Here is a 22,640-nt window from a genome sequence, read left to right on the forward strand (position 1 = left end):
ATCAGAAGTTAGGTTTTCACAAGAATATATTAAAATTTGAAAAGAAGCCATGTTCTTGTTAATAAACCTGATTAAGACAGATTCATGATACCTCCCAAAATAAATCTAGAACAGACGCACAACAACAAGAAAAATAGAAAGAGAATAAGAAAAAATAAGACAACAAAAGATTGGCAAACGACTAATCTCATGGACAAAACAAAACCATTCTGGTTAGGCAAATAAAAGCCTATACTTGAGAAAAAGGTCTAATAGATAACAAATGACGAAAAATCCAAAGTAGCGATTCTTTTGCCCCAGAAGGCCAGAACAACACATTATGGCTCAAGGAAGCTGGCGGCTGCCATGATCCGGCTTTCACTAGGAGATTTTGTGCTCGAGACTTCTTCAATGGTTTACAACGAGGCACCCTACTTGTCTGAAAAAATAAAACAGCTTCATAAGATCCGTCGAACATGATTCGGGACACTAAGCATGTATTGGAAATGTTACGATATGGAATTGAAGGTTTTTTCGTTACCATTGTGAGCTATCTTAGTTTTGTTGAATTTGGCGCTGAATTTGCAAAATCCAATCAACATAACCACTTGAACCCCCCATCTGGTCCTCAATGAGATTTCTCAGGAGAAGGAAGCCTTCTCGGGGTTGTTCTCCTTGTCTCACTAGAAAACACATGGGGTGATATGAAGGATCATTCTCCCTCAGTTTCTTTACCAAACTCATTAGCTTCTTTGACATCCCATTCCCCTGCTCTTGAAACGTAACCTAAGATACCCAACACGGAGTAAGACACACAGAATGTGAAGTTTCAAAACTATAAAAAACAAGAAACCACAAATCGTGAATAGTAAGGATGCATGTAGGTAATTATACATACCCTTGAGAGCTCCGCTGCAAAGTCGTCCCCAAGAAGATTTTTCGCAATATCAGGTGAAAGCATCCGGCCAAACCACAAAACTAATCGAAAACCATCATCATAAATGTAAAGGCCTCTAGAATCCAAACTCTCCGCAGCCAGAGGCAACCTCTTTAATACGTTATTCAAGTCATCGTGGTCTGCTGATGGCTGCAAACATGTGAATTCATAAATCGTTTACGATTTTTTCAACACTAATAATGTTTGATTATGGATATTGAGATAGAGTTGCACAAACCTTTAAAAGCCATTCGTCAACACGGAATAAATTGGGATACAAAAGCTTCAATAACTTTTTGACAGGCAGAGCCATCATGGTGAACCCTGCCGCACAGCGCTCATCAAGAGAAGCATCAGCAGGGCCACCTCGAAGAGGAATGGACTTAATAATTGCCATTCCGTACAATGGCAAGAACTTCAGAGTCTCTGGGTATATTAATCTGGATCCCAACCTATGCTGCACCGCATGAAGATTACGATATTCTTTGAGGGCCTTAACAATCTTTTGCTGTATTGCATTCCGTGCATCATCCAATTTTGCGGACAAAGATTTCTCAATTGCTGCAGAATTTAAATTGTCACTAAATAGTATCAAAAGTAGCATATGATATATCAGAGCAAAATTTGAATGTAACCTACCTAATCTAGCATATAAAGAGACAATGGAACCAGTGTCTGCTTGTCTATACATCTCCCCAAGATCTGCAACCACCGGTGCAATAGATGTGTGTACCCTTATACGTCTCTCTCCGCAAGACGCGGTATATCTTAGTTCTGTTAAGGATTACTAAAAGCCACATGATGTGTTGTACCAGCTGAAAATTAAACTTCAAAATCAAGTATGCATAAGAAAACAACTGTTCAAGGATACAGCAAAGCGACTTGGAAATACACAGTTTGTGTTGTTAGCAGTGTCTCTTCGAGAGATAGCTGCATTGCATACGCTTTGTCACAGTCAACAGCAGGAAGTGCAATCAGGTCAGTAGACCTTAGCATGAAGTTCCCATGGTAGGACGAGAAACGAATTCCTGCATGAAAAATATATAAGATCACATGTAGCATACTAATGTATTTAGCAATTATTTGAGATATCAGGTAAAAAATGAAATATTGTATAATAAACTATTAAACCTTGGTGACCAAAAAAAAAACTCTTAAACCTTTTCCACATCTTATTCGCATAACCGCCTCCCACGCAGTTTCCCTTGTAAGGTCTCTAGCCAGCTCGTGTCTTAACTTATCTCCATGAACAGATGATTGGAAACCTGGATAATAGTACACCTGTCCTCCAGTGTATTTTGCCAGAGTCCCTACAGAAACCAAAGAATTAAAATTACAGGCTCATCTTTTAGAACAGCAATTTTCAAGAGGGACACCACTAACTATCACCCATGACTCCAGACACCTGAGATAAACAACAACTGAGAACCATAACGTTTACGTACCTAAGGAGGCAATATCAGTGTACTTATCACTGAATGCATAAACATTAATTCCTATCTGGAACTTGGTACAATCGGCAGCCATTTGCTTATAGAAGGGGTCTTCAGCTACCCTTAATGCATATTCTTTGTCAGTTCCATAGACACGAGGATCATCTCCCCGCAACTTTAACCGCCCAGCACCAAGAGAAGGTAACGAGTTCTGGAAAATTAGCAACTTGCCCCCAAGTTGGTTCTGAAATAGAGAGAGAGAAACAGAGTCAACAAAATAACCCAAATTTCAAATAAAGATCCATATAGGACACGTAACATCAAATGAATTATGTAATAATTATTATGACATGGCAGGATAGTAACTAACCATAACCATAAATGCCGCTCTGAGCGCCGGACCAAAAGCCGATTCCACATTGACATTATCTTGGAACATCATAGGTAGACTGTCTAAAAAGGCTTCCACCACAGTTCTAGATTCAGATAGATTGACAAGGAGATCATCTGGCAATGGGAGAAATATATCATCCAGATCCGTTACAACCATCATCTGCGGCTGGCTCAAAGATGACTGCATTGCGAAGGTCCACATATAATAAATCATGGAAGCTAAATAATTTCAAAACGAAAGTTCCTGTATGTTCACAATTCTCTAACCTTCATGTTGTAAAAATGTAAAGTGCTGTCATAGGTGATAAATCCAATTTGAGTTCTAGGATAACCAGGCAGATTATCCAAACAAGACTTAATCGTCTGAGCAACAACCTGCGAAAGGAGCAAAAATGTCAGTGTAAGATCTACAAGTAGGAAAGCTGCCATCTAAAAGAGACAGACAGAGAGAGAGAAAGAGAGAGAGAGCATCTAAGCTAGACAAAGAAACAGGAGCGGTATAGATGTATAGATGATACATTTGTACGTAGTGTATTCAGATAAAATCACACATGAATTATAAGTTACTAACTATGGAACAATAACAAATACTGTTTCCACATCGATCATGCTTACCTCAAGCATCCCACTTTTAGTAGCCGAAATTGAAACATCAATGAGGAAGAAGTAGATAGGTGGCATCGGAGGCCGAACCATGTATTCAGTTGGAGCTATGATTTCCACACTGCCCTTAGTCAGCTCAGGCCGTTGATCCATATCCATTCTTCGGCCATTAGCATCCAAATGTGAGAAGTATTCACCAGGCACTGAACAAGAAAGTTAACCCATAACTATGAATAATCATCTAACTAACATATCTCTGAAAGTATTGACAATATGTCACCATCGAGCAAATGATTTAAAGAAAGAGAAAAGAGATTCCATTGTGTTCATTTACAACACCCATAACAGTTCCTTGTAGCTTTCACCAGATTCATTTACGATAATTCTACTAAGAATAGTTATCAAATAGTCGTTCCCCATCAAGAAAAACCAGAGAAAGAACACAACATATAACTTTAGCAAACAGAAATTATGCTCTATAGCACATTGTTTAACAAAGCAATCCTTAAAATATGGAAAATTACCATCATTAAGCATAGAACAGATATTACACCGCCACTTTCTTCCAGAATCTGTAAAAGTCACATAAGGATTCACATAGGTACGGCATCTTCTGCAGCGGATGATGCCAGTTGAGCCAAAATCAATTAGCGGTACTTCCTCCTGAACAGATAAAATGACAATTTGAACCCCAAAAAAGAGGCAAAGTTATTTGTGGCTATATGTAACACTAGAAGAGTTCCAGATAATAAAATAACAAGAAAGAATCTAGTAACTAACCCCTTCAGGAGTCTCTGCAAGTGGACAAACCACTGCTCCTAGAGGTAAATGCCACCTCGAAGCCAGAGACTGGGAATTCGGAATAGCACTAGTCGTCAGTCGAAGATATCTAGAATGGCAATTCATGGGATACATTTCAGCAAACGAATTTGGCTCCACGTCACCATCCAGTGGCCTCGGGAATGATCTATGATCAAGTCCTGGCTCCATCGATCCAGGAATAGATGCAAGAGATAGCGAGTTGAAATCTTCAACCAAGCCTTGAACGTTACTGGTAGGAGGTGCATAGTTTGGATGCAGATTCTGCTGTGCTGCTATATTTGGTCGCTGAGCAAAACCTCCTGTATGAGGTGGATATGATGAGACTGGAGGAGGTCCTGGAGGACCCTGAGATGACTGGAATGGCATCGGAGGAGGCTGTGAGACCTGCTTGCTCGGATAACCAGGAAAAGATGGCTGTGAACCTCCAACACCAGGATAAGACTGAGTAACTGGAGGCATCGACTGTTGAAAACCAGGCCTGGCAGCCATATTAAAATCTGCAGGAGATGGGGAAGTATTTGCTCCAGGTAGCCCAGATGTCATACTTTGTGGGGGAGGACCCATCGGTTGCTGTGGGCGAAGAGACATTGGAGGTGAAAAGTGACCTGCAAGAGTTTGAGGAGGACCTTGAGGAGGAGGGTTCTGTGTAGTCGGGAATGGTGGAGATGGAAAACGCTGAAAAGGGGCAGCACCAGGAGGAGGAGGAGGAGGACCATATGCTGTTGAAGGGGGTGGAGGTCTACTCCCTGGAATCTGAGAAACGAAAGGAGAAGGTTGGGAAGGCCTCATCGCACCTGGAGCCGGAGGAGGACCAGAAGGAGCGAAAGGTCTTATAGGTTGGGATGCAGATGGGGGAAAAGGTCTAAAACCAACCGCATCTGATCCAGTGGGTGGTCCACCGGACTGAGGAGGAATCCCTGGCGGCGGAGCAGATGCGAACGGAGAGGAGGCGGGGGCAGGTCTAGCTGGAAAATTTGGATAGCCTTTATTCTCCGTATTCATTATTGATTACAACTTAGCAACCACCTAGTTATAGCTAAAGAGGACCAGATCAAATACAATTTCCAGATTCTCTCCGATGAGTACCTAAGAATTCAGATTCGTTCACGGAAGCTTCGTATCATCTGGAATTAAACTAGTGTACTTATCTAACAAAGTGCCGACCTCGACCTTGGACAGATCCGCCTATTAAAAATCTTTTGATCTTTCAAAAATTGGGTAACTTAAGCTTTTCAATCCTTCTCGAGCAAGACGATCTAACCAGTCCCTCTTCAGGTAACTGAGAATTCCCTCCCTTAATCTGATAAAATCTGAAAGATCTGGATCAATTTACCATTGAATATGAGCTTAAAAAAAAAATCTACATTAAGATCAATATATGATAATCAGAGCAAAGACGACGACGACTACCTCGAGTTGAAGAAACTGCGCAGCAACGAAACTGATTGATTCTATACAGCGATCCGGCTTTATTAGATCGTCTGACCCTAAGAAGATTTCGACTCGGAATTGCCGAATTGGAGAACCACCAAGCGCTGCGAAAAGTGACGATGTCTTTTATTATGGGCCACTTATTGGGCTTTACGCTTTTGTATCCTTTGAGCCTATTTAGCACAAGTCACTACAGACAAATCAGTAAAAACAAATTTTTTAAAATATATTTTATTATATAAAGTTGAATTTTTAAAGTTAGCTATTAACACGATTTTGATATGTATCAAATTTATATCAATTTAATATTTTAAGATTACAACAAAAAAATAAAATATTTTGTTTAAAAAAATATTAATAATGTAAAGTTGAGTTTTGAAAGTTAGCGATTAACAAGATTTTGATATGTGTCAAGTTTATATTAATCTAAGATTTTAAGATTACAACAAAAAAACAAAAAAAAATTATTTTAAAGAATATTAATAATGTAAAAAAGATAAATTTGAGTTTTGAAAGTTAGCCATTAATACGATTTTGATATGTGTCAAGTTTATATCAATCTGAGATTTTAAGATTACAACAAAAACAAAATATTTTGTTTTAAAGAATATTAATAATATAAAAATATAAATCAAAAAATTACAAATATATTTAAATAATTATAAGGAGATTATATATATATATTGTTTTAAAGAATATTAATAATGTAAAAAGATAAAGTTGAGTTTTGAAAGTTAGCCATTAACACGATTTTGATATGTGTCAAGTTTATATCAATCAGAGATTTTAAGATTACAACAAAAAACAAAATATTTTGTTTTAAAGAATATTAATAGTGTAAAAAGATAATTAAATCCTCTCGGACGTAACAAACCGCCGACGGATATGGGTGGATCAGGAGTAGACGTAGGGCCTACTGAGGAAGGTGACCCATAAATTAGGAGTGGACATGGGGCTCACTAAGCAAAGTGGCAGTTGGGGCGTTCCAGAGACAAGGCTGCATCATGGTGTGTCAAAGACACTTTGACAAATACAATGGAAAATTTAACATTAGTTACTGTCAAAATATATTGTGACGTTAGAAAATGGTCTTTAGTTTCATCGGTTGTCGGAACAAGTCATTTTTGAGATAGCTGAAAGACGTGAATATGTTGTCTCCACACATGAAGAGGGCAGAGCCGATGTTCTCTCTATGGTGGAGGAGGTTGGACGCAAGGTTATTTGCTCAACGGAGGAAGGTGGAGGAGGTTGGACTCAAGGTTATCTCCCCAAGGGAGAAATGTGGGGCTAAAATTATCTCCATGGTAGAGCAGGTTGGACGCAAGATTCTCTCCATAAGGGAGGAGGACGGAGTCGAGATTCTCTCCATGGTTGGTAATACACTATTGTGATGATACATCATTGATTAGTATACTATGTAATATATATATTTTTTTGAAATATTTTTTGAGCCAATAATTTTAATAATTAAAAAAACTATGTCAAAGTGAAAGTAAAAAGACATATAATAGTTGACTTAATGTGTTTATACAGACATTTTCTAGATGGTGGTAAAGAATATATTTATAATAACATATAGTATATTTAGGTGTAAAAAATACGCTTTTAATGATAACGGTAACACACATAAAAGATTTATAAATGGATATAAATCAGTATATTATAACAAAAATAAAACTTATAAATAACGTACAATAAATTTTAATATATTTTGTTTATTTTTAATTGTATTTTACAAGACTTTAAACACGCACATCGGCGGTCCTTATCTAGTATATATATAAGATAAAACAAATTTTGATCTTCTAATTTTGTACGTTTTATAATCAAACGAGTCATCACTCTCCCTTCTACCAGTTATGCGTGAAGACGATTATTTGCTACTTATTGGTCAACATCGTTTAGTATAAGTTGTCAATAATTGCAGTTTTCTTCTTATCAGTTTTCTTTGTTGGCTATTGATTTTGTGAACATAATTTACATGAGAATCTGAGGGAAGCTTTGGTATATATATAGAATAGAAGACACATGCAGGCTTCGATCTAAAAGTTTCGTGGAAAATATATTCGGAAGAAGAACACTTTTACAGAGCAAATCGTGTAGCAAAAAATGCCTGGGTCATAACCAAGTCAAGGTAATTATTGTTGAACACAGAGAGTTGTGTATAGGATACAAGATTCAATATTCTTTACCTTTCTTAGGCAGTGGTGTACTAATGAGGGGGTTTTTGAAACTAGTTCTTTCCTATTTTGAGCCTATTTAACACTTTTCTAGAATTTTAAAAATTAGCCATGTTTTTATGAGATCTGATGTATATGTTTTTCGGAATGAATTTTGTTTGTTTTGGTTTGCATGTTATCAACTCGCTTTCAATATTTAAAACAAGAGTGATTTATCTAGGTTTGATGATTGTCAACTACCGATCGAGTCTATAGACCACAACTGTGCACGACATTTGATGTTATAAGTTATTATAACTATCCGGAAAATCAGAAGGACATAATGCATGACTGTGACATACCCATGCTTTTTAAGGGTAATGTCAATTTTACAATTAAGATGTCTTATACAGAACAATACAGAGGAACGTAAAAGCAAATTAGTTCAACACATGTACATATCGATATTTTATAATTTGCCCCCGATCACTCTATCGATTCTTCTAGAAAAGATGGATCAGTCTTGATAAAAAAGAACACCAAGAGCCAAACCTAAGATCAGAAGAGGAGCAAGAAACTGAAAGCGCTTAATCAACAACTCAGAGTTCTTGTTATCTTGAATCTGCTCGGTCGTCTGTTTAGGAGTGGCAGTAATAGCAATATCATTGGCCTTGGTCGAGTCTATATCACCTACATAAAACTCACTTAACATGGCTTTTGCAGATGAACTATGACCTACTTCCTCGAATTCATGAGTCGCATCTTTCCCTATAATTTAGTACAAAACATGTTTCATCACATGAGAATTCTCTAGAGTCTTCATCACCATGACGATTTTATCAAGTGATCATCATAAGCTTTAATTACCTGTAGCAAACAAGAGTACATCATCTCCACCAGGATGATCCTTCAAGAAATCCGTAACATCATAGACCTGTTTTTCATTTCACAATATACATTAACACAAACTAAAACTCGATTAAACAAAGCTCTTGACACATAAGAAAAATGGAATTAAAAATAATTTTATTGAGGACCTTCCCGTCAATGAGGAGCCAACAATCATGGCGGCTTCTATGCTGAGAAAGCTCCAATAAGTTGAAAACTTTTCGATTTCCGGCCATCTCCGATGTAGTCGTCATACAATTTCAGGGGAATAAGAAATGCTTTTTTATTTGATTCTCTGATTATTTGAAACTTGAGATTTGCTCTGACATGACATGAATGAATCGCATCACATATCGTATGAGTTTCCAGAATCCACGCATGTCTGTCACACAACTCACGTAGGTGTGAAGTGTATCATATTTTTTTTCACCTTTTGTACTTTCACAATTGAACCCCTATATTTTATATTATTTTCCAAATCAAATCAACCTTTTGGCATTTAAAATTTTGCAAAATAGAAAGTTGGGCCTAAATAGATTTGGATTACATTACCCAATGGCCAGTTATTTCGGCCCAATAAAATGAAGTAAACAGAACACCGCAAAACCCTAATTTGAATAAGCTGCTCACTTTTAATCACCCCCGGAGGAGTAGTAGTAAACTTGCGGCTGATCAGAGCTGAGAGTGAAAGAAAATGGTGTCTGGATCAGGGATATGCGCGAAACGCGTGGTGGTTGATGCTCGTCACCACATGCTCGGTCGTTTGGGTTCGATTGTAGCAAAGGAGCTGCTCAATGGCCAGAAAGTTGTGGTTGTCCGGTGCGAGGAGATTTGTCTTTCCGGCGGACTTGTTCGTCAGAAGATGAAGTACATGAGATTCCTCCGCAAGCGTATGAACACCAAACCTTCTCACGGACCTATTCACTTCCGTGCTCCCTCCAAGATCTTCTGGCGTACCGTTCGCGGGTTCGTACATCCATCTCCCTCTCTCTCTCTGTTTTTCGAATTTTCGAGCTCTGATTTTACGAATTTGGTACTGTGAATAATGTAGTAGCTTATGAAAACATGATATAGTTGAGTAGTAACTTGTATTTGGGCAGAGTAATGAATCTTAAATAAGAGTTGACATGATTTGATGGCTTTGTAGGTTATATACAATTTGTAACCTTTTTGAAAAGATGGAAATTGAAATATGTGAATATCCCATTGGCGATATGTTGTTGATTGTATTGTGTAGCTAACTTACTAGAGCTTGTATTTTTTTGGTGGCAGTATGATTCCTCACAAGACTAAGCGTGGAGCTAATGCACTTGCTCGCTTGAAGGTTTTTGAAGGTGTTCCTACACCATACGACAAGGTCAAGAAGATGGTCATTCCTGACGCTCTCAAGTTTGTCCTTTTACCCTTTCAATTTCATTTATTATGTTTCTTAAATTTCTGTTTACATTTATTAATCATCTCTTAAACGTGAGTCTTCTTCCTCTTCTATCTATGCTAGGGTCTTGAGGTTGCAGGCTGGCCACAAATACTGTCTGTTGGGCCGCCTTTCTTCTGAAGTCGGGTGGAACCACTACGACACCATCAAGGTATGTTTCACTTCATCGTCAGTGTCTCTTGTCTGCTACTCGCATTTTACTCATGTGGACCTTTCTGTTCCTAATATGATCAAATGATTTGAGTTAGAAGGAGAGATAACTCAGACATGTGTTGTTTTAAGATGTCATAGATACTTACATGGTTATAAGGAGAGATCATAAGCTAATTGATGTGTGTTTAATAATGATGAGCAGGAGTTGGAGAACAAGAGAAAGGAAAGAGCTCAAGTGGTTTATGAGAGAAAGAAGCAACTTAACAAACTCAGAGCTAAGGCCGAGAAGGTTGCTGAAGAGAAACTTGGATCTCAATTGGACGTTCTTGCACCAGTCAAGTACTGAGTTCTATCAGTTTGTCGTTATTGAATGTTTTCACAAGTTTTGCTCGGACTTTATACTATTATATTACGAGGTTTTGTTGTATGCGATTTTGACTTAGTTTATTTTTTGAGTTCGACTCTTGTCATGTGTCACCTCCAAAATGTTTTGTGATTTTTATTCCCTCTGCATGTATGTATCCTCTGAATCAGAGTTTCATGCTGAAGTCTGAGAATCTCACAGATTTTCTTATGCCAGTTACTTGAGCTATGTGTAATACCAAGCGGCAGCGTAATGGAGACAAAATAAGTTAGGTGTGTTACCGGAAAAAAAAAACATTAAGTTGGCGAAGTTGTGATAAAAAATAAAAAAGGATATCGTCAACAGCAGGGTTCGAACCTGCGCGGGCGAAGCCCAACAGATTTCAAGTCTGTCTCCTTAACCACTCGGACATATTGACTGTGTTGTTCCATTTCTGAATGTCTACATAATATAGGATAGTTTTTATTTTATATCTCAGGTAAACTAAGATTCTGTACCAATCAGGGATTCACACAATTCACATGAAACGGTCACAGTCATAGCTTTCTCATATTCGAGGATACAACACTTTTTGTTATGTTATGAGCACCCAAATTCCTTCAAGTCAAACTAAAATAGTTATCCACAAAATTTCTTGAAAAGTGTATATTGTCCAAAGTCCTTCAAATCAAACTAACAATTCTTTATCGCTTCTGTACTTTTTCTTTTCCAACCATATACAAATATTACGTTCATCTCCACAAACCTCATTTAAACCAGTCACTCCTGTTTTAAAACTTGATAAATCGCATTAATCAGAAAAATACAAATTTTGTAGGAAAAAAAACTTTCTATTATCCACGAAAAAAAAATTATAGCGACATCCTTAATTTAGATAATTCTTTTTTTACCTTAAGACTCGTTCTTCCTTACTCTTCCTTACTCGTTTATACCCACAAGTTTTCTTCAATTTAAGGAGGTAAACAATAAAAATTAGAATCAAAGTGTATATGATAAAAAGATTAAACACACAATCCCAAATATTTTCAGCCTTTTTTTTTTCTCCCTTTGCAGAATACAGAACTCCCATTTTTTTTGAAACAAAAATTCAATAAGCAAATGCGATGATTCCTACTCTCTAACTTCGATGCAAGAGGTAACATATAGATGCGTGGAGTTAAATGTCGGCGTTAAAGAGCCGTAGTAACTCGTTAGCCGGACTAAGTCTAGACGCTGTTCTTGGCGGCGACATCGTTATACAACAACCGTCATCTCCACCATCTCCACCACCTTTACAACAAAAAACTATTGTACCGCACCGTCCTACAAGCCAAACGCTTTTAGATATCATACGTGAGGAATACGCCAACGAAGGTCACAAAGATCGTACCACGTGGCAAATTTTCCGTGAGAAACTCCGTCTCAAACGAAGCGGTTCCGCTTGGACCTCGTCTCTTCATATCCCTGCTTCGGATATCCTTATCCCTAATACCAAACACTTTGGAACAGCGTTACGGTCACACTCCGCCGGTTTAACCAACGTTAACATCCGAGAACTCGTTAACGTACTACCCATGTCTGATCCACCTGGTTCTTCAGGACGCGCTATGTTCACGCGCGGATCTTCAATGCGGGTCGGGTCGAGTAAAAACCACCCGGACGATTCGCCTGACATCAGCGTTTTAGGAGATGGACCACCGTCTAGGAGCTTTAAACCGCAGTTATCACGGCACGACTCCGTTAGAGATCACAGTGAGGGCGAAGAAGATAATAGACGCCGTCCTCCGATCGTCACGTTCGTGGAAGAGAGGCAGATGTCGGCGAGAGAAGCGGTTGCGGCTCAAGAAGCGGCGGAAGCGGAAGCTGCGGCGGCTGGTGGAAGCGAAGACGAAGATGACGATGACGACGATGAAGAGGAAGAAACAGAGGAGAATAAATCGTCGTCAGCTTCTGCACCGAAGCAGACGATGTCGTTGATGGATCTGTTGGAAGAGACAGATCGACAAATGGGATTAACAGGATCAAGATACGCCATGGATGAAGATGAAGAGTATGAAGAAGAAGAAGAAGATGAGAATTACGAGGAAGAAGGAGATGGTCACGGAGAAGGAGAGCTTAGTTGCTGCGCTTGCATGGTGAAAATCAAAGGCGCATCTTTCTCACCTTGTGGTCATACGTTTTGTAAGCTCTGTTCTAAAGAGCTTATGGCTCAGAAAGGTCATTGTCCTGTTTGCAGCAGCTTCGTTGTTGAGTTCCTCGAGATCTTTTAGATACTAACTTTTTGTTTATTTAATTTTGAAGCTTTTTTTTTTGTTTAATTGGGAAAAATTGTTACATCAAAGTAGTCCCAATCTCTGTTTAAACTTTGAGCTTAGCAATGGTTAACAAGTTGGTTGTGATGCGGACATTGGTCAGGTTGTCCCACACTGGTAGACACCATATTTTTCTTGAACTGATTTTAGAAAGGTTTGAGGTTTCATCAACCTACGAGCAATTAATCCAGAACAAGAAATTTCTTTCATTTTCATCCATACATCTTCACAACCTTTGATAACCAAACTTGGAGACAAGAAAATGGCTACATATCCCAATTTTGTCTTGATTCATTCATTCATTCACCGAAGATTCTAGAAATCTTCTTTTTTTTTTTTGTGCCTCCAAAGGAATCTTCTCTTTTGCCTTCAAGAGCAATTCAAGAGCAATCAGAAAAAGAAAAACACAGATGTAGATTCTAGTTTGAAATACAAAGAAAAGAAAGTAAATTAAACTTATATCTTTAAAACAATTCATACCTCAAATGCTAGACCCCGTCGGTGGACATTAAGTACGTAGAAGATTTCTGAGGTATGGGAAAAAAAAAAAAAGTAACCACAAATAATATTAATCAATCAATCTCAAGAAAAGAAAAATGAACAAATTCAAAATAATAATTTACAATGAAATTTTCAAGACTACCTTGACCACAGTAAATCCCATATCCAGCCATGATCCATAAGTCTCCATCAAAAGTCTGAGAGAGAACTTTACCGTTGGTGCGGCGAGAGCGAATCGATCTCCAGCCCTGTAAGACTTTTCGTCAATCGATCGTACACAAGAGAAAAAAAAAAAAAAAAAAAAACAAAGTGGAGGTGGGGGAGATAACAAACAATTATAATAATAATCATATTTCTCGATCGATCTCTTACCTGTGCAACGACAGATCTCAGATTCGGCGTTATTGATCTGATGAAACTAGGGTTTCACTCTTCTGTCTGGTTCTTCCGTCAAAACGGGGGAAAAATATAAACTTTTTTAATATGTCATTTAAATACATGAACTTTTAAAATTTTAGGCTAAAAGGCCCGTCAGATTTTTATGATCTTTTAGGCCTAAAAAGCGAAAAAAACATAAAATGTCTATCCAACTTCTGCTGGTCGGGTCGAGTAAAAACCACCGGAAGATTCGTCTGACATCAGCTTTTTGGGAGAGGCATGGACCACCGTTTAGGAGCTTTAAACCGCAGTTACCACGGCACTATTCCGTTAGAGATCACGGTGATGGCGAAGAAGTTACTAGACGACGTCATCCGATCGTCATGTTCGTGGAAGAGAGGCAGATGTCGACGAGGGAAGCGGTTTCGATTCAAGAAGCAGAAGGAGATGGTCAGAGAGAAGGAGAAGGAGAGTGCGGTGTCGACGTTAGTTTCTGCGTATCATCGCATGCATGGTGAAAATCAAAGGCGCATCTTTCTCACCTTGTGGTCACACGTTTTGTAAGCTCTGTTCTAAAGAGCTAGCTTATGGCTCAGAAAGGTCATTGTCCTGTTTGCAGCAGCTTCGTCCTCCTTGAGATCTTTTAGATACAAACTTTTTGTTTATTTATGGGGAAACTTTGAAACTTTCTTTTTCTTGTTTAATTGGGAAAAACTGTTACATCAAAGAAGTCCCAAATCTTTTATTAGACCATCTCTATTTAATCTTTGAGCTTAGCAATGGTTAACAAGGCGGTTGTGATGCGGACATTGGTCAGGTTGTCTCACAATGTAAATCTGATCTCCAACTTCGCTGTTCGAGTCTTGATTCCTATACCATGTCCATAGTGCCCATGTATCGTTCTTCATCTACATAGTGATTAATATCTTTTTTTAATTAGACTCAAGGTTAACCTCTGTTTTGATGCGTTCAAGAGTTAATTAAACCAATACCTCTAGGATTCCATGGCCAAAGCTGCTTTCTCTCATGGCACTATAATCAGGTTGCCGATCCCAACAGAATTCACCAGACGGGGTAAAGTTCCGAGCGCAAAACCCACCCATGACTGGATCCGGCGTGGTTAAAGGCTCAGGACATTTACCGGGTTCATCGGCGTGCTCAATCGCCATCTTTTCACGGTTACCTCCATCACCAACCACAATGTAAACTGGACCACACAGGTCTAGTTCGTAATTGTAAACTCTGTTCGACCGTTCATAAGCATGAACCTGGAAACAAAAGTATTCACAAGAAAACAAAACGGCCAATCATCGAAAGGGCAAAGAGATAAGAGACAGCTTCTTGGGTCGGAACTTACATGTCCGTTGAAGACAATGTCGGTACCATAAGAATAAAGTAGTTCCTCCAAAGCTTCTTTCATGCATTCCGCTTCTCTGTAATGCGCTGTATAAGAACTATACCAAGGTGGATGCCAAGAAGCTACCAACCATGGAGTTACCGATCTATCAACTTTAGCCAAATCCTTCTTCAGCCACTCATATTGTTCCGCTGCAAACACACATACAACTTTAAAAGAGAGTGCAAACATGTTAACTTAGAGGTCATAGTTTCAAGAATAATCAACCTGATTTGTCATAAGCAATGTAGGCACCGAGCATGACGAAGTGAATCCCACCAGCGTTAAAAGAATAATAGAGCGTGGAAGACGAGCCGCTTTCTTTGAAAGGGAAAGCGAATCTTGAACTATAAGCTTCAAAGGTCTTGTTCTCGGCTTGCAATTCGATCTCATGGTTCCCTTCAATCACCATCAAAGGAACTTTAGAAGTCAGATCCTCCATAAACCTACCCCAATAGTCCCAACGTGGCTGGTACGTCTCATGTATAGGTGTCTCAGGGAAAGAGCAAGAATAACAATCTGAGCTAGTCCCGTTTGTTAGATACAAGTTTGCGTAACTCACATCGCCGATCAGTAAAACAAGATCCGGAGAATTATGAATCAAGTGACTAATTGTATCCGTTGTGTTGTAAGTGAGACCAAGATCACCCACAACCGCTATTCGACCAGGATAACTCGAGGGACTAGAAACCGGCATTGTCCTGAAATGGCGTATCTTACTCATAGACCATCTTGATGGATCTCCGCATCGATAGTAATAGACAGTACTTGGTTTCAGCCCTGTGATAGTAAATAGACAGTACTTAGTTTCAGGCCCTATATATGTATAAGCTAAAATGAAGAAAAGAGAAAAGAAAAGAGATGAACCTGTAATGCGAACATGGTGTATGATTCCAGAAGTATAGTTAAGGAGACCATCGAAAGGGTAAAGTTGACTATAAACAAGTGAATGTCCTTTGGCTTCATGACTTAGTGAGTGCCTCAATGTCCCGAATTGGACAATACTGTTGATACTTGTCGGATTTAATGGCTTCACGTTCTTTCCGATTTGGAACTCACCTTTTAAACAACACATACACTACTTCATTAAATAATAAACTAAGTTATCAGCTTTCATCAGAGTCACAAGATTCTAACTTTCAGTTGAAGTAACTAAAAAGAGTTGGTGATAAGATTCTTCCTCTTATGTCAGAGTCAGACATAACTAGCATTTATTACATAACACTAGTACTACAGTTCTTTAAGAGGAAGAGTTAAAAAAAAAAAAAAAAGTATATAGAATTGAATTGAAGAGGATTATTAATCACGTAATTAGCCAAAAAAAATGACGTAATTAATAAAAAAGATAACGTAATTTTTCAGTAAATGAGAAAGTGATTGAAGGTGAGAAAATGAACCTGTGATCCAAGAGACCCATATAGAATCGTGATCGGAGGAGAGGGAGATAGAAATCTGCTCCGGCTCGAAACCGGTGACACGGCGGCGGACGCGGGGATCAGTGTCAGGCAAATCGATGGCTTTTCCCCGGAGAGAAGTGTCCAACGGCACCGTCACGGGAACGAAAGGTCCGTCCAACGTTGAAGGGATATAATCGGCGGAGAAGATTGCCGGCGAGAGAAAACAGAAGAGCAGAAGTAGTAGAAACGTCATCGTTTAGTTCACAGGGTGGTGGAGTTGTGGCGGAGATTATCATTGTGGTGGGCGGGTTTCGGCTTTTTGTTTTTTTTTTTTTAATTGTTGGCGTTAGGGGTATTATGGGAAAAGAATCTGCCCGATTAAATAGTCATTATCGTTAAAACTAATATTGAGTATGGTACGCTCCATAGTTTTCTGTGTATGCGTGCAGTCGAGGAGTTACACTGGTGACGTTTTTGGTTTTGTAAATTAGTACTTTTTTTCCAATCTTGGACAGTGGAGATATATCTAACCACAATGTTTTGTGTCCTTCTGCTTTGTAGTTTTGTGGATGTTTTATAACAGGTTCTATTCTCTCCCTTGTATGCTACTTTTCTTTTATAAAAAAAAACTTGGTCTGATGATTATCTCACAATATATTGGTTATTCGTTTTGTGATTTTTAAATCTCAATTTATATTGGTCCAAAATCATTACTATATAGTTTATATACACCAAAATTTCTATATTCACCATGTATTCCTCATGATTCTTAATAATTTACATAACCTCATGAAAAATATTTGTTTATTTAATTTTTTTTTGTCAATAAAAGTTCAATCAGCTCATATGAGCCAATTTATAGGAAAAAAATATTTATTGTTTGTATATAATAAATACAACATAAATGGTGATTTTGTTGATACTACTTTTTTTTGTTATTTGGTTTTACTAATTTTCAAGATAACATACATCTAAAATAGAACCAAATCCAATAAAAATCCAATAACGAATCTATAGCAATCGTTAAGTAATTGGTTTTACTAATTGTCAAGATAGCATACATCTCAAATATACCCAAATCCAATAAAAGTCTAATAACGAATCTATACCAATAGTTAAGTACTGGCCCAAAAAAAAAAATATTTTTTTTTCTTTTGTTATTTGGTTTTACTAATTTTCAAGATAGCATACATCTAAAATAGATCCAAATCTAATAAAAGTCCAGTAACGAATCTATAGCAATCTTTAAGTAATGGCTCGGAAGAAATATTTTTTTTTTTTGTATCCCACATCGACAACTACAAAAATAAACAATCTTAAACTTAATTATAAATAACAGTACTGTCAAAACACTTATTTGTCAAAAATTGGTTGTTAGATCAAAGAACTAGATTATTCAAAATATGAGATTGATCTATATGAATTGTATGGAACTCTTCTTCTTGATAGTTATGTGAATTGATATGAATATATTCATACCAATTTACTATACTATTTAGAGGAAGGGTTCCATCTAGTTCATATAGTTCAAATAGTTCAAGTTCAGAATTTGGAACCATCTAATTCTTTCAACAAAACAATTGTATTTTTTTTTTTTGGTAACTGTAATTAGCCAAAAATAATCAAATTTTAAACAGTTCGAACGATTAGAAAAATCACAGAAACACAAAATTGATTAGCAATATAGAAATTTCATCTTGAAATAAATTCTTAATTGTAATAATTACATCTTAGCTGGGGCTGTCATTTCAAGTTTCAATATGAACCTTGTGAACTTAATTACAAAGAGTCAAAGATGATGACTTGATATCAAGTTGTAATGTTTCATGTATCGTTATGGACTTTGTTTGGCAAGCTCGACGAAGCCCAAAACTTTGAAGCCCACTCGCATACAATCCCTTTTAAAAACTAAAATCGAGCTAAACCGACCGAGAGTAAAACCAGACTAAACCAAAACTTACAGATCCAAAAGCTTTGAAATAATGATGAATTGATGATGTTGAGGAGGAGGAACTAAACACAACTCTCACGTCGTCGTCGTCTTCGTTCGTTATCTCACTCCTTCGCCGGAGCTCAGGCGTTAATACTTTGTAATGACCCGATCCGCGCAGTGACCTACTCCGGCGTTTTTTTTTATCACTGAATCCCGATTATGGCTTGCCTTGTTCGATCTTGGATCCCTTTGTTATTTTTGCAATCGTTTTTGGTTGCGATCGCTTTTGGATCGAACGAAGGTGAAGAATTCAGCGAGGAATTGCTGTTGAAGCCTTTGCCTGATCGAAAAGTTTTAGCTCACTTCCATTTCGAGAACCGAGCTCCTCCGTCTAATTCCCATGGCCGCCATCACCATCTCTTCCCTAAAGCTATCTCTCAGTTGGTACATTAACACCTCTTTCATCATAATACGAACTCAGATTAGAAATTAGGGATGAGAATTTTTTTCTTATTTGGTTTGCTTAGAAGCAGAGATTTCAGCTTTAGATGTGATTAGGTTGGCTCGAATTTGCTCTCTTCTTAGCTATCTTGGAAGATTCTAATTGAAATTTTTGTACCAACTGTTTCAAATCATCTTAATTTTGAGTAGCAGTGATGTAGAATTTGAGTTTGTGCAAGTGTGTTTTGGTTTTCTATAATCTTTGAAATGTGAATTCTGAAACAGGTTCAGAAATTTAGGGTCAAGGAGATGGAGCTATCTTTTACTCAGGGTCGTTGGAACCATGATCATTGGGGAGGATTTGACCCTCTATCAAGTATGAATGCCAAGCCTGTTGGGGTGGAGCTGTGGGCTGTGTTTGATGTTCCTCAGTCTCAGGTTGATATTTCTTGGAAGAACTTAACTCACGCACTGTCAGGGCTTTTTTGTGCTTCGATCAACTTTCTAGAATCTTCAACTTCGTATGCTGCTCCTACTTGGGGGTTTGGGACAAATTCAGACAAGCTGAGGTATGGTTCACTGCCACGTGAAGCTGTTTGTACCGAGAACTTGACCCCATGGCTAAAGCTGCTTCCGTGTAGAGACAAGGATGGCATCTCTGCACTAATGAATAGGCCTTCTGTTTACAGAGGGTTTTATCATTCTCAGAGGTTGCATTTATCCACCGTTGAATCTGGTCAAGAGGGATTGGGTTCTGGCATAGTGCTGGAGCAAACTCTTACTGTTGTTATTCAGCCTGAAACTACGTCTGTTGAAACAAATATGCAGCCAAGTTGGTCCCTCAGCTCCCTCTTTGGGCGAAAAGTAGTTGGGAGTTGTGTTCTTGCAAAGTCAAGTAATGTGTATCTTCAATTGGAGGGTCGTCTTGGTCACGAATCAAAGAACGTTGATACAGAAATAGAAGCTCACAAACTCTGGATGAATTCAGATTTTGATTTGTCCCTTAAGCCAGATAGGGTTATTCGAGAAAGCAGCAGCTTGCTCTTTATCTTTGATATTGATAAATCTAGTGACAGCGAGCCATTTGATCTTGGCCTTACTTGGAAACTTCCCTCAAAGTGGTCATGTGAACAAGCTCCATTACACGCGAGTCGGTTTTTGATGGGAAGTGGGAACGAAAGGGGTGCAATAGCCATCTTGTTAAAAGCGACAGAATCGCAGGAGAAGTTATCCGGCAGAAATCTCACCACCGATGGACGCTGTACAATAAAGGCAAACATTTTCCAGATTTTCCCATGGTATATTAAGGTTTATTATCATACCTTACAAATCTTTGTGGACCAACAACAGAAGACAGACAGTGAGGTCTTAAAGAAGATCAATGTTTCACCATCTACGGATAAGGTGTCATCTGGCATGTTGGAGATGATGCTGGAACTACCATGTGAAGTGAAATCTGCTGCCATATCAATCGAATATGATAAGGTGATCATTCGTTCACCATACTTTCCAATTCACCTAGCATAATCTGATCGTCAAATAGATTTGATCTTGCGTGTCTCAATACTGTGTGTATACTAATCTGTGTCTGAAAATATCTCAACAGGGTTTTCTACATATAGATGAATATCCTCCTGATGCTAATCAAGGATTCGACATTCCATCGGCTTTGATAAGTTTCCCCAGTCATCATGCTAGTTTGGATTTCCAAGAAGAGCTCAGCAAATCACCCTTATTATCAAGTTTTAAGGTAGAAAACCAATATAACACTCAAAAGGATTAAAGTTTATCTTCCTTTGTTACCTAATTCAACTACAATAATTTCATTTGTCTTCTGGTCTATTGCAGGAAAAATCCTTAGTTCGCTCTTACACAGAAGTATTGCTCGTACCTTTAACAACTCCTGATTTTAGCATGCCCTACAATGTAATCACAATCACATGCACCATCTTCGCATTGTATTTCGGATCATTGCTCAATGTTCTACGTAGACGAATCGGTGAAGAAGAAAGGTTTCTCAAAAGCCAAGGTTAGTCACCAAATGCTCTGCGGCCAGGATTCGAGATAAATTGAGGGTCAAGGAGAAAACCTTGATTTTAATGTCTGATTTATGATTGTTCTGTTTTCTCCAGCAGGAAAGAAAAGAGGTGGACTTAAGCAGTTATTATCAAGATTGACAGCCAAGATTAGAGGGAGACCAATTGAAGCACCATCATCAGAGTCGCCTGCAGCTGAATCTTCGTTCTTGTCTAGTAAACTTATTTTCAAAATCATATTAGTTGCAGGAGCTGCAGCAGCATGGCAATATTTTTCCACGGACAAGTAGGCTTAACCAAATCTTTACAAGAAAAAAAAGAACCAGGTGTACCACATGTGTATCGACAAGGTAATTTTGGACCGTGTAAGATTTGCTCTTAAGAGTTGTATTAGAATTTTGCATTCTCGTTTAGTCAAATACTTGAGAGACAAAAAACTATTACATACACAGGATGCTCAATTTCTACATTGTCCTTCTCATCTAATCTTCTTACAAGATGCAGAAGCAATCATATCATCTTCTCTTCTCCTCTTGAGACCATCATCACTAATGAAACTGCACTTCAACGGCGTTTTAGAACCGCTCCCTCCAAAGCTAACATCCATGTTGAGTTTTAGTTTCTTGTGTGAGTGTGAATCTTCAGACAATAATAGCTTTCTCTTGTTACATTCAGAGCTCAGAGATTCTCCAACTGATGAAACCGAAAAGTCAGATTAAACTCTAAGACACATCATAATCTTAAAACTACAATGGTGTGACAAAAACTCCTCATACCTGAACACTTATGTTTGAACTTCTTCGTTTTGAGTAGACCAAGATCATCATCGCAGGTTAATAAGTCCTCCTGAGGATCAGAGTGTGCTCCTGGGAACACAGGAGATAGAAATAATAATTTTAGATAAGAGTTTGAATTGAAAATTTTATCGTCGAAGCAAAGGAAGAAGCTTACTTTTGGTACCGAGTTTAGAGAGCTTGCCGTGGACGAGGAGAGCATCGGCTTCGTGTTTTCCAGTAGACAAGCCTTTAGCGGAGAAGAAAGCGAGCAAAGACTGCCACGTCACACAAGTGGCCATTAGGTCAATACCTCTGAGCTTATGAAGTGACCATTGAGCTTCACCGTCGATGGTTCGAGCCCAAACGCTGCGGCTATGGCTCTAAAGTCTAGTTTCTGGTCGTTCCAAGCAACCCACTCCACAATCTTGGATACCGAGGGGCAGATAAGTTTTATTTTCCTCCTACCTGTGTCTCCCGCCATCTCTCTCTCTCTCTGCTTATTAGAAGCTTCCAATAACGATTTCTGTGGAGTTTTCTGGTAAATAAAAAGGCTCTGCTTCCCCAACGGTACCTTTTGTAGGCTTCTGAGAGACCTTCCGACTAGAACCTTCTACCTCCTCCAGCGATTCCTTTCAGCGTTCGGAATTAGGTCTCGACTTTGTTAGATGGGCCTTTAGAATAATGGGCTTTTCATATCTCGCAGAATTTTTTTAAATAGTCCAAGGCTCTCTAATAGCAAACAATCTCACAGCCTAGCTAGTATAGTATGTTGTTTTTTACATACAAGAATACAACACACCGTCTATCATAATGCATGTAGTGAATTTTCATTTCAATTATATCTAAATAATAACTATTCATTGTGGTTTCTTTTGTCATAATTAATAACGGACG

General features: G+C 38.3%; 6 protein-coding genes, 1 non-coding gene and 1 pseudogene across 15 annotated transcripts; 3 read left to right on the forward strand and 5 right to left on the reverse strand.

The window, feature by feature from the left end:
- Positions 1-55: 55 nt before the first annotated feature.
- Positions 56-5,708, reverse strand: LOC104764418 (protein transport protein SEC24 A). 3 transcript variants are annotated; one of them, XM_019241332.2, is made up of 14 exons: positions 5,578-5,708; positions 4,126-5,467; positions 3,870-4,008; positions 3,358-3,548; positions 3,010-3,117; positions 2,720-2,923; positions 2,362-2,593; positions 2,077-2,226; positions 1,788-1,944; positions 1,556-1,683; positions 1,155-1,477; positions 878-1,066; positions 521-765; positions 56-418 (listed from the first exon to the last, which is right to left on the reverse strand). In XM_019241332.2, exons 2-13 carry the CDS (start codon positions 5,167-5,169, stop codon positions 535-537), a joined length of 3,096 nt encoding a protein of 1,031 aa, XP_019096877.2. In that variant the 5' UTR covers positions 5,170-5,467; positions 5,578-5,708; the 3' UTR covers positions 56-418; positions 521-534. The 3 variants fall into 3 exon arrangements, with proteins under 3 accessions (XP_019096877.2, XP_019096876.2, XP_019096875.2); XM_019241331.2 differs by having other exon boundaries at positions 4,126-5,477; XM_019241330.2 differs by having other exon boundaries at positions 4,126-5,486.
- A 2,344-nt stretch (positions 5,709-8,052) lies between these two features.
- On the reverse strand, positions 8,053-9,034 carry LOC104764419 (cytochrome B5-like). Its single transcript, XM_010487949.3, has 3 exons — positions 8,795-9,034; positions 8,625-8,691; positions 8,053-8,525 (listed from the first exon to the last, which is right to left on the reverse strand). The coding sequence occupies exons 1-3, from the start codon at positions 8,897-8,899 to the stop codon at positions 8,275-8,277; spliced, it is 423 nt and encodes a 140-aa protein (XP_010486251.2). The 5' UTR covers positions 8,900-9,034; the 3' UTR covers positions 8,053-8,274.
- A 208-nt stretch (positions 9,035-9,242) lies between these two features.
- On the forward strand, positions 9,243-10,696 carry LOC104764420 (large ribosomal subunit protein uL13z). The gene is made up of 4 exons (XM_010487950.3): positions 9,243-9,611; positions 9,918-10,034; positions 10,144-10,231; positions 10,436-10,696. The coding sequence occupies exons 1-4, from the start codon at positions 9,340-9,342 to the stop codon at positions 10,577-10,579; spliced, it is 621 nt and encodes a 206-aa protein (XP_010486252.1). The 5' UTR covers positions 9,243-9,339; the 3' UTR covers positions 10,580-10,696.
- Positions 10,697-10,933: 237 nt separating this feature from the next.
- On the reverse strand, positions 10,934-11,015 carry TRNAS-UGA (transfer RNA serine (anticodon UGA)). Its single transcript has one exon. It is a non-coding gene; the product is annotated as a tRNA-Ser (tRNA).
- Positions 11,016-11,560: 545 nt separating this feature from the next.
- On the forward strand, positions 11,561-12,983 carry LOC104764421 (uncharacterized). Its single transcript, XM_010487951.3, has one exon. It carries the CDS (start codon positions 11,758-11,760, stop codon positions 12,844-12,846), a length of 1,089 nt encoding a protein of 362 aa, XP_010486253.1. The 5' UTR covers positions 11,561-11,757; the 3' UTR covers positions 12,847-12,983.
- Positions 12,984-14,408: 1,425 nt separating this feature from the next.
- LOC104764422 (purple acid phosphatase 15) lies at positions 14,409-17,054 on the reverse strand. The gene is made up of 6 exons (XM_087502091.1): positions 16,561-17,054; positions 16,031-16,222; positions 15,392-15,943; positions 15,125-15,315; positions 14,760-15,035; positions 14,409-14,675 (listed from the first exon to the last, which is right to left on the reverse strand). The coding sequence occupies exons 1-6, from the start codon at positions 16,811-16,813 to the stop codon at positions 14,541-14,543; spliced, it is 1,599 nt and encodes a 532-aa protein (XP_087358217.1). The 5' UTR covers positions 16,814-17,054; the 3' UTR covers positions 14,409-14,540.
- Positions 17,055-18,489: 1,435 nt separating this feature from the next.
- On the forward strand, positions 18,490-21,644 carry LOC104764423 (uncharacterized). 6 transcript variants are annotated; one of them, XR_015591123.1, is made up of 6 exons: positions 18,491-18,937; positions 19,220-20,419; positions 20,541-20,684; positions 20,783-20,963; positions 21,067-21,320; positions 21,475-21,644. XR_015591123.1 is itself a non-coding variant. In XM_010487954.3 (5 exons), the coding sequence occupies exons 1-5, from the start codon at positions 18,713-18,715 to the stop codon at positions 21,258-21,260; spliced, it is 1,944 nt and encodes a 647-aa protein (XP_010486256.2). In that variant the 5' UTR covers positions 18,490-18,712; the 3' UTR covers positions 21,261-21,451. The 6 variants fall into 6 exon arrangements, 2 of the variants coding, with proteins under 2 accessions (XP_010486256.2, XP_010486257.2); XR_015591125.1 differs by having other exon boundaries at positions 21,070-21,320; XR_015591122.1 differs by lacking the exon at positions 21,475-21,644 and adding an exon at positions 21,423-21,451.
- Positions 21,333-22,372, reverse strand: LOC104764425 (uncharacterized; annotated as a pseudogene). Its single transcript, XR_015591126.1, has 3 exons — positions 21,922-22,372; positions 21,747-21,836; positions 21,333-21,663 (listed from the first exon to the last, which is right to left on the reverse strand). The product of XR_015591126.1 is annotated as an uncharacterized LOC104764425 (transcript).
- Positions 22,373-22,640: the final 268 nt, after the last annotated feature.

This window comes from Camelina sativa, chromosome 19 (genome assembly GCF_030686135.1).
Source record: "Camelina sativa cultivar CO46 ecotype springtype chromosome 19, ASM3068613v1".
NCBI classification, from domain to species: Eukaryota; Viridiplantae; Streptophyta; class Magnoliopsida; order Brassicales; family Brassicaceae; genus Camelina; species Camelina sativa.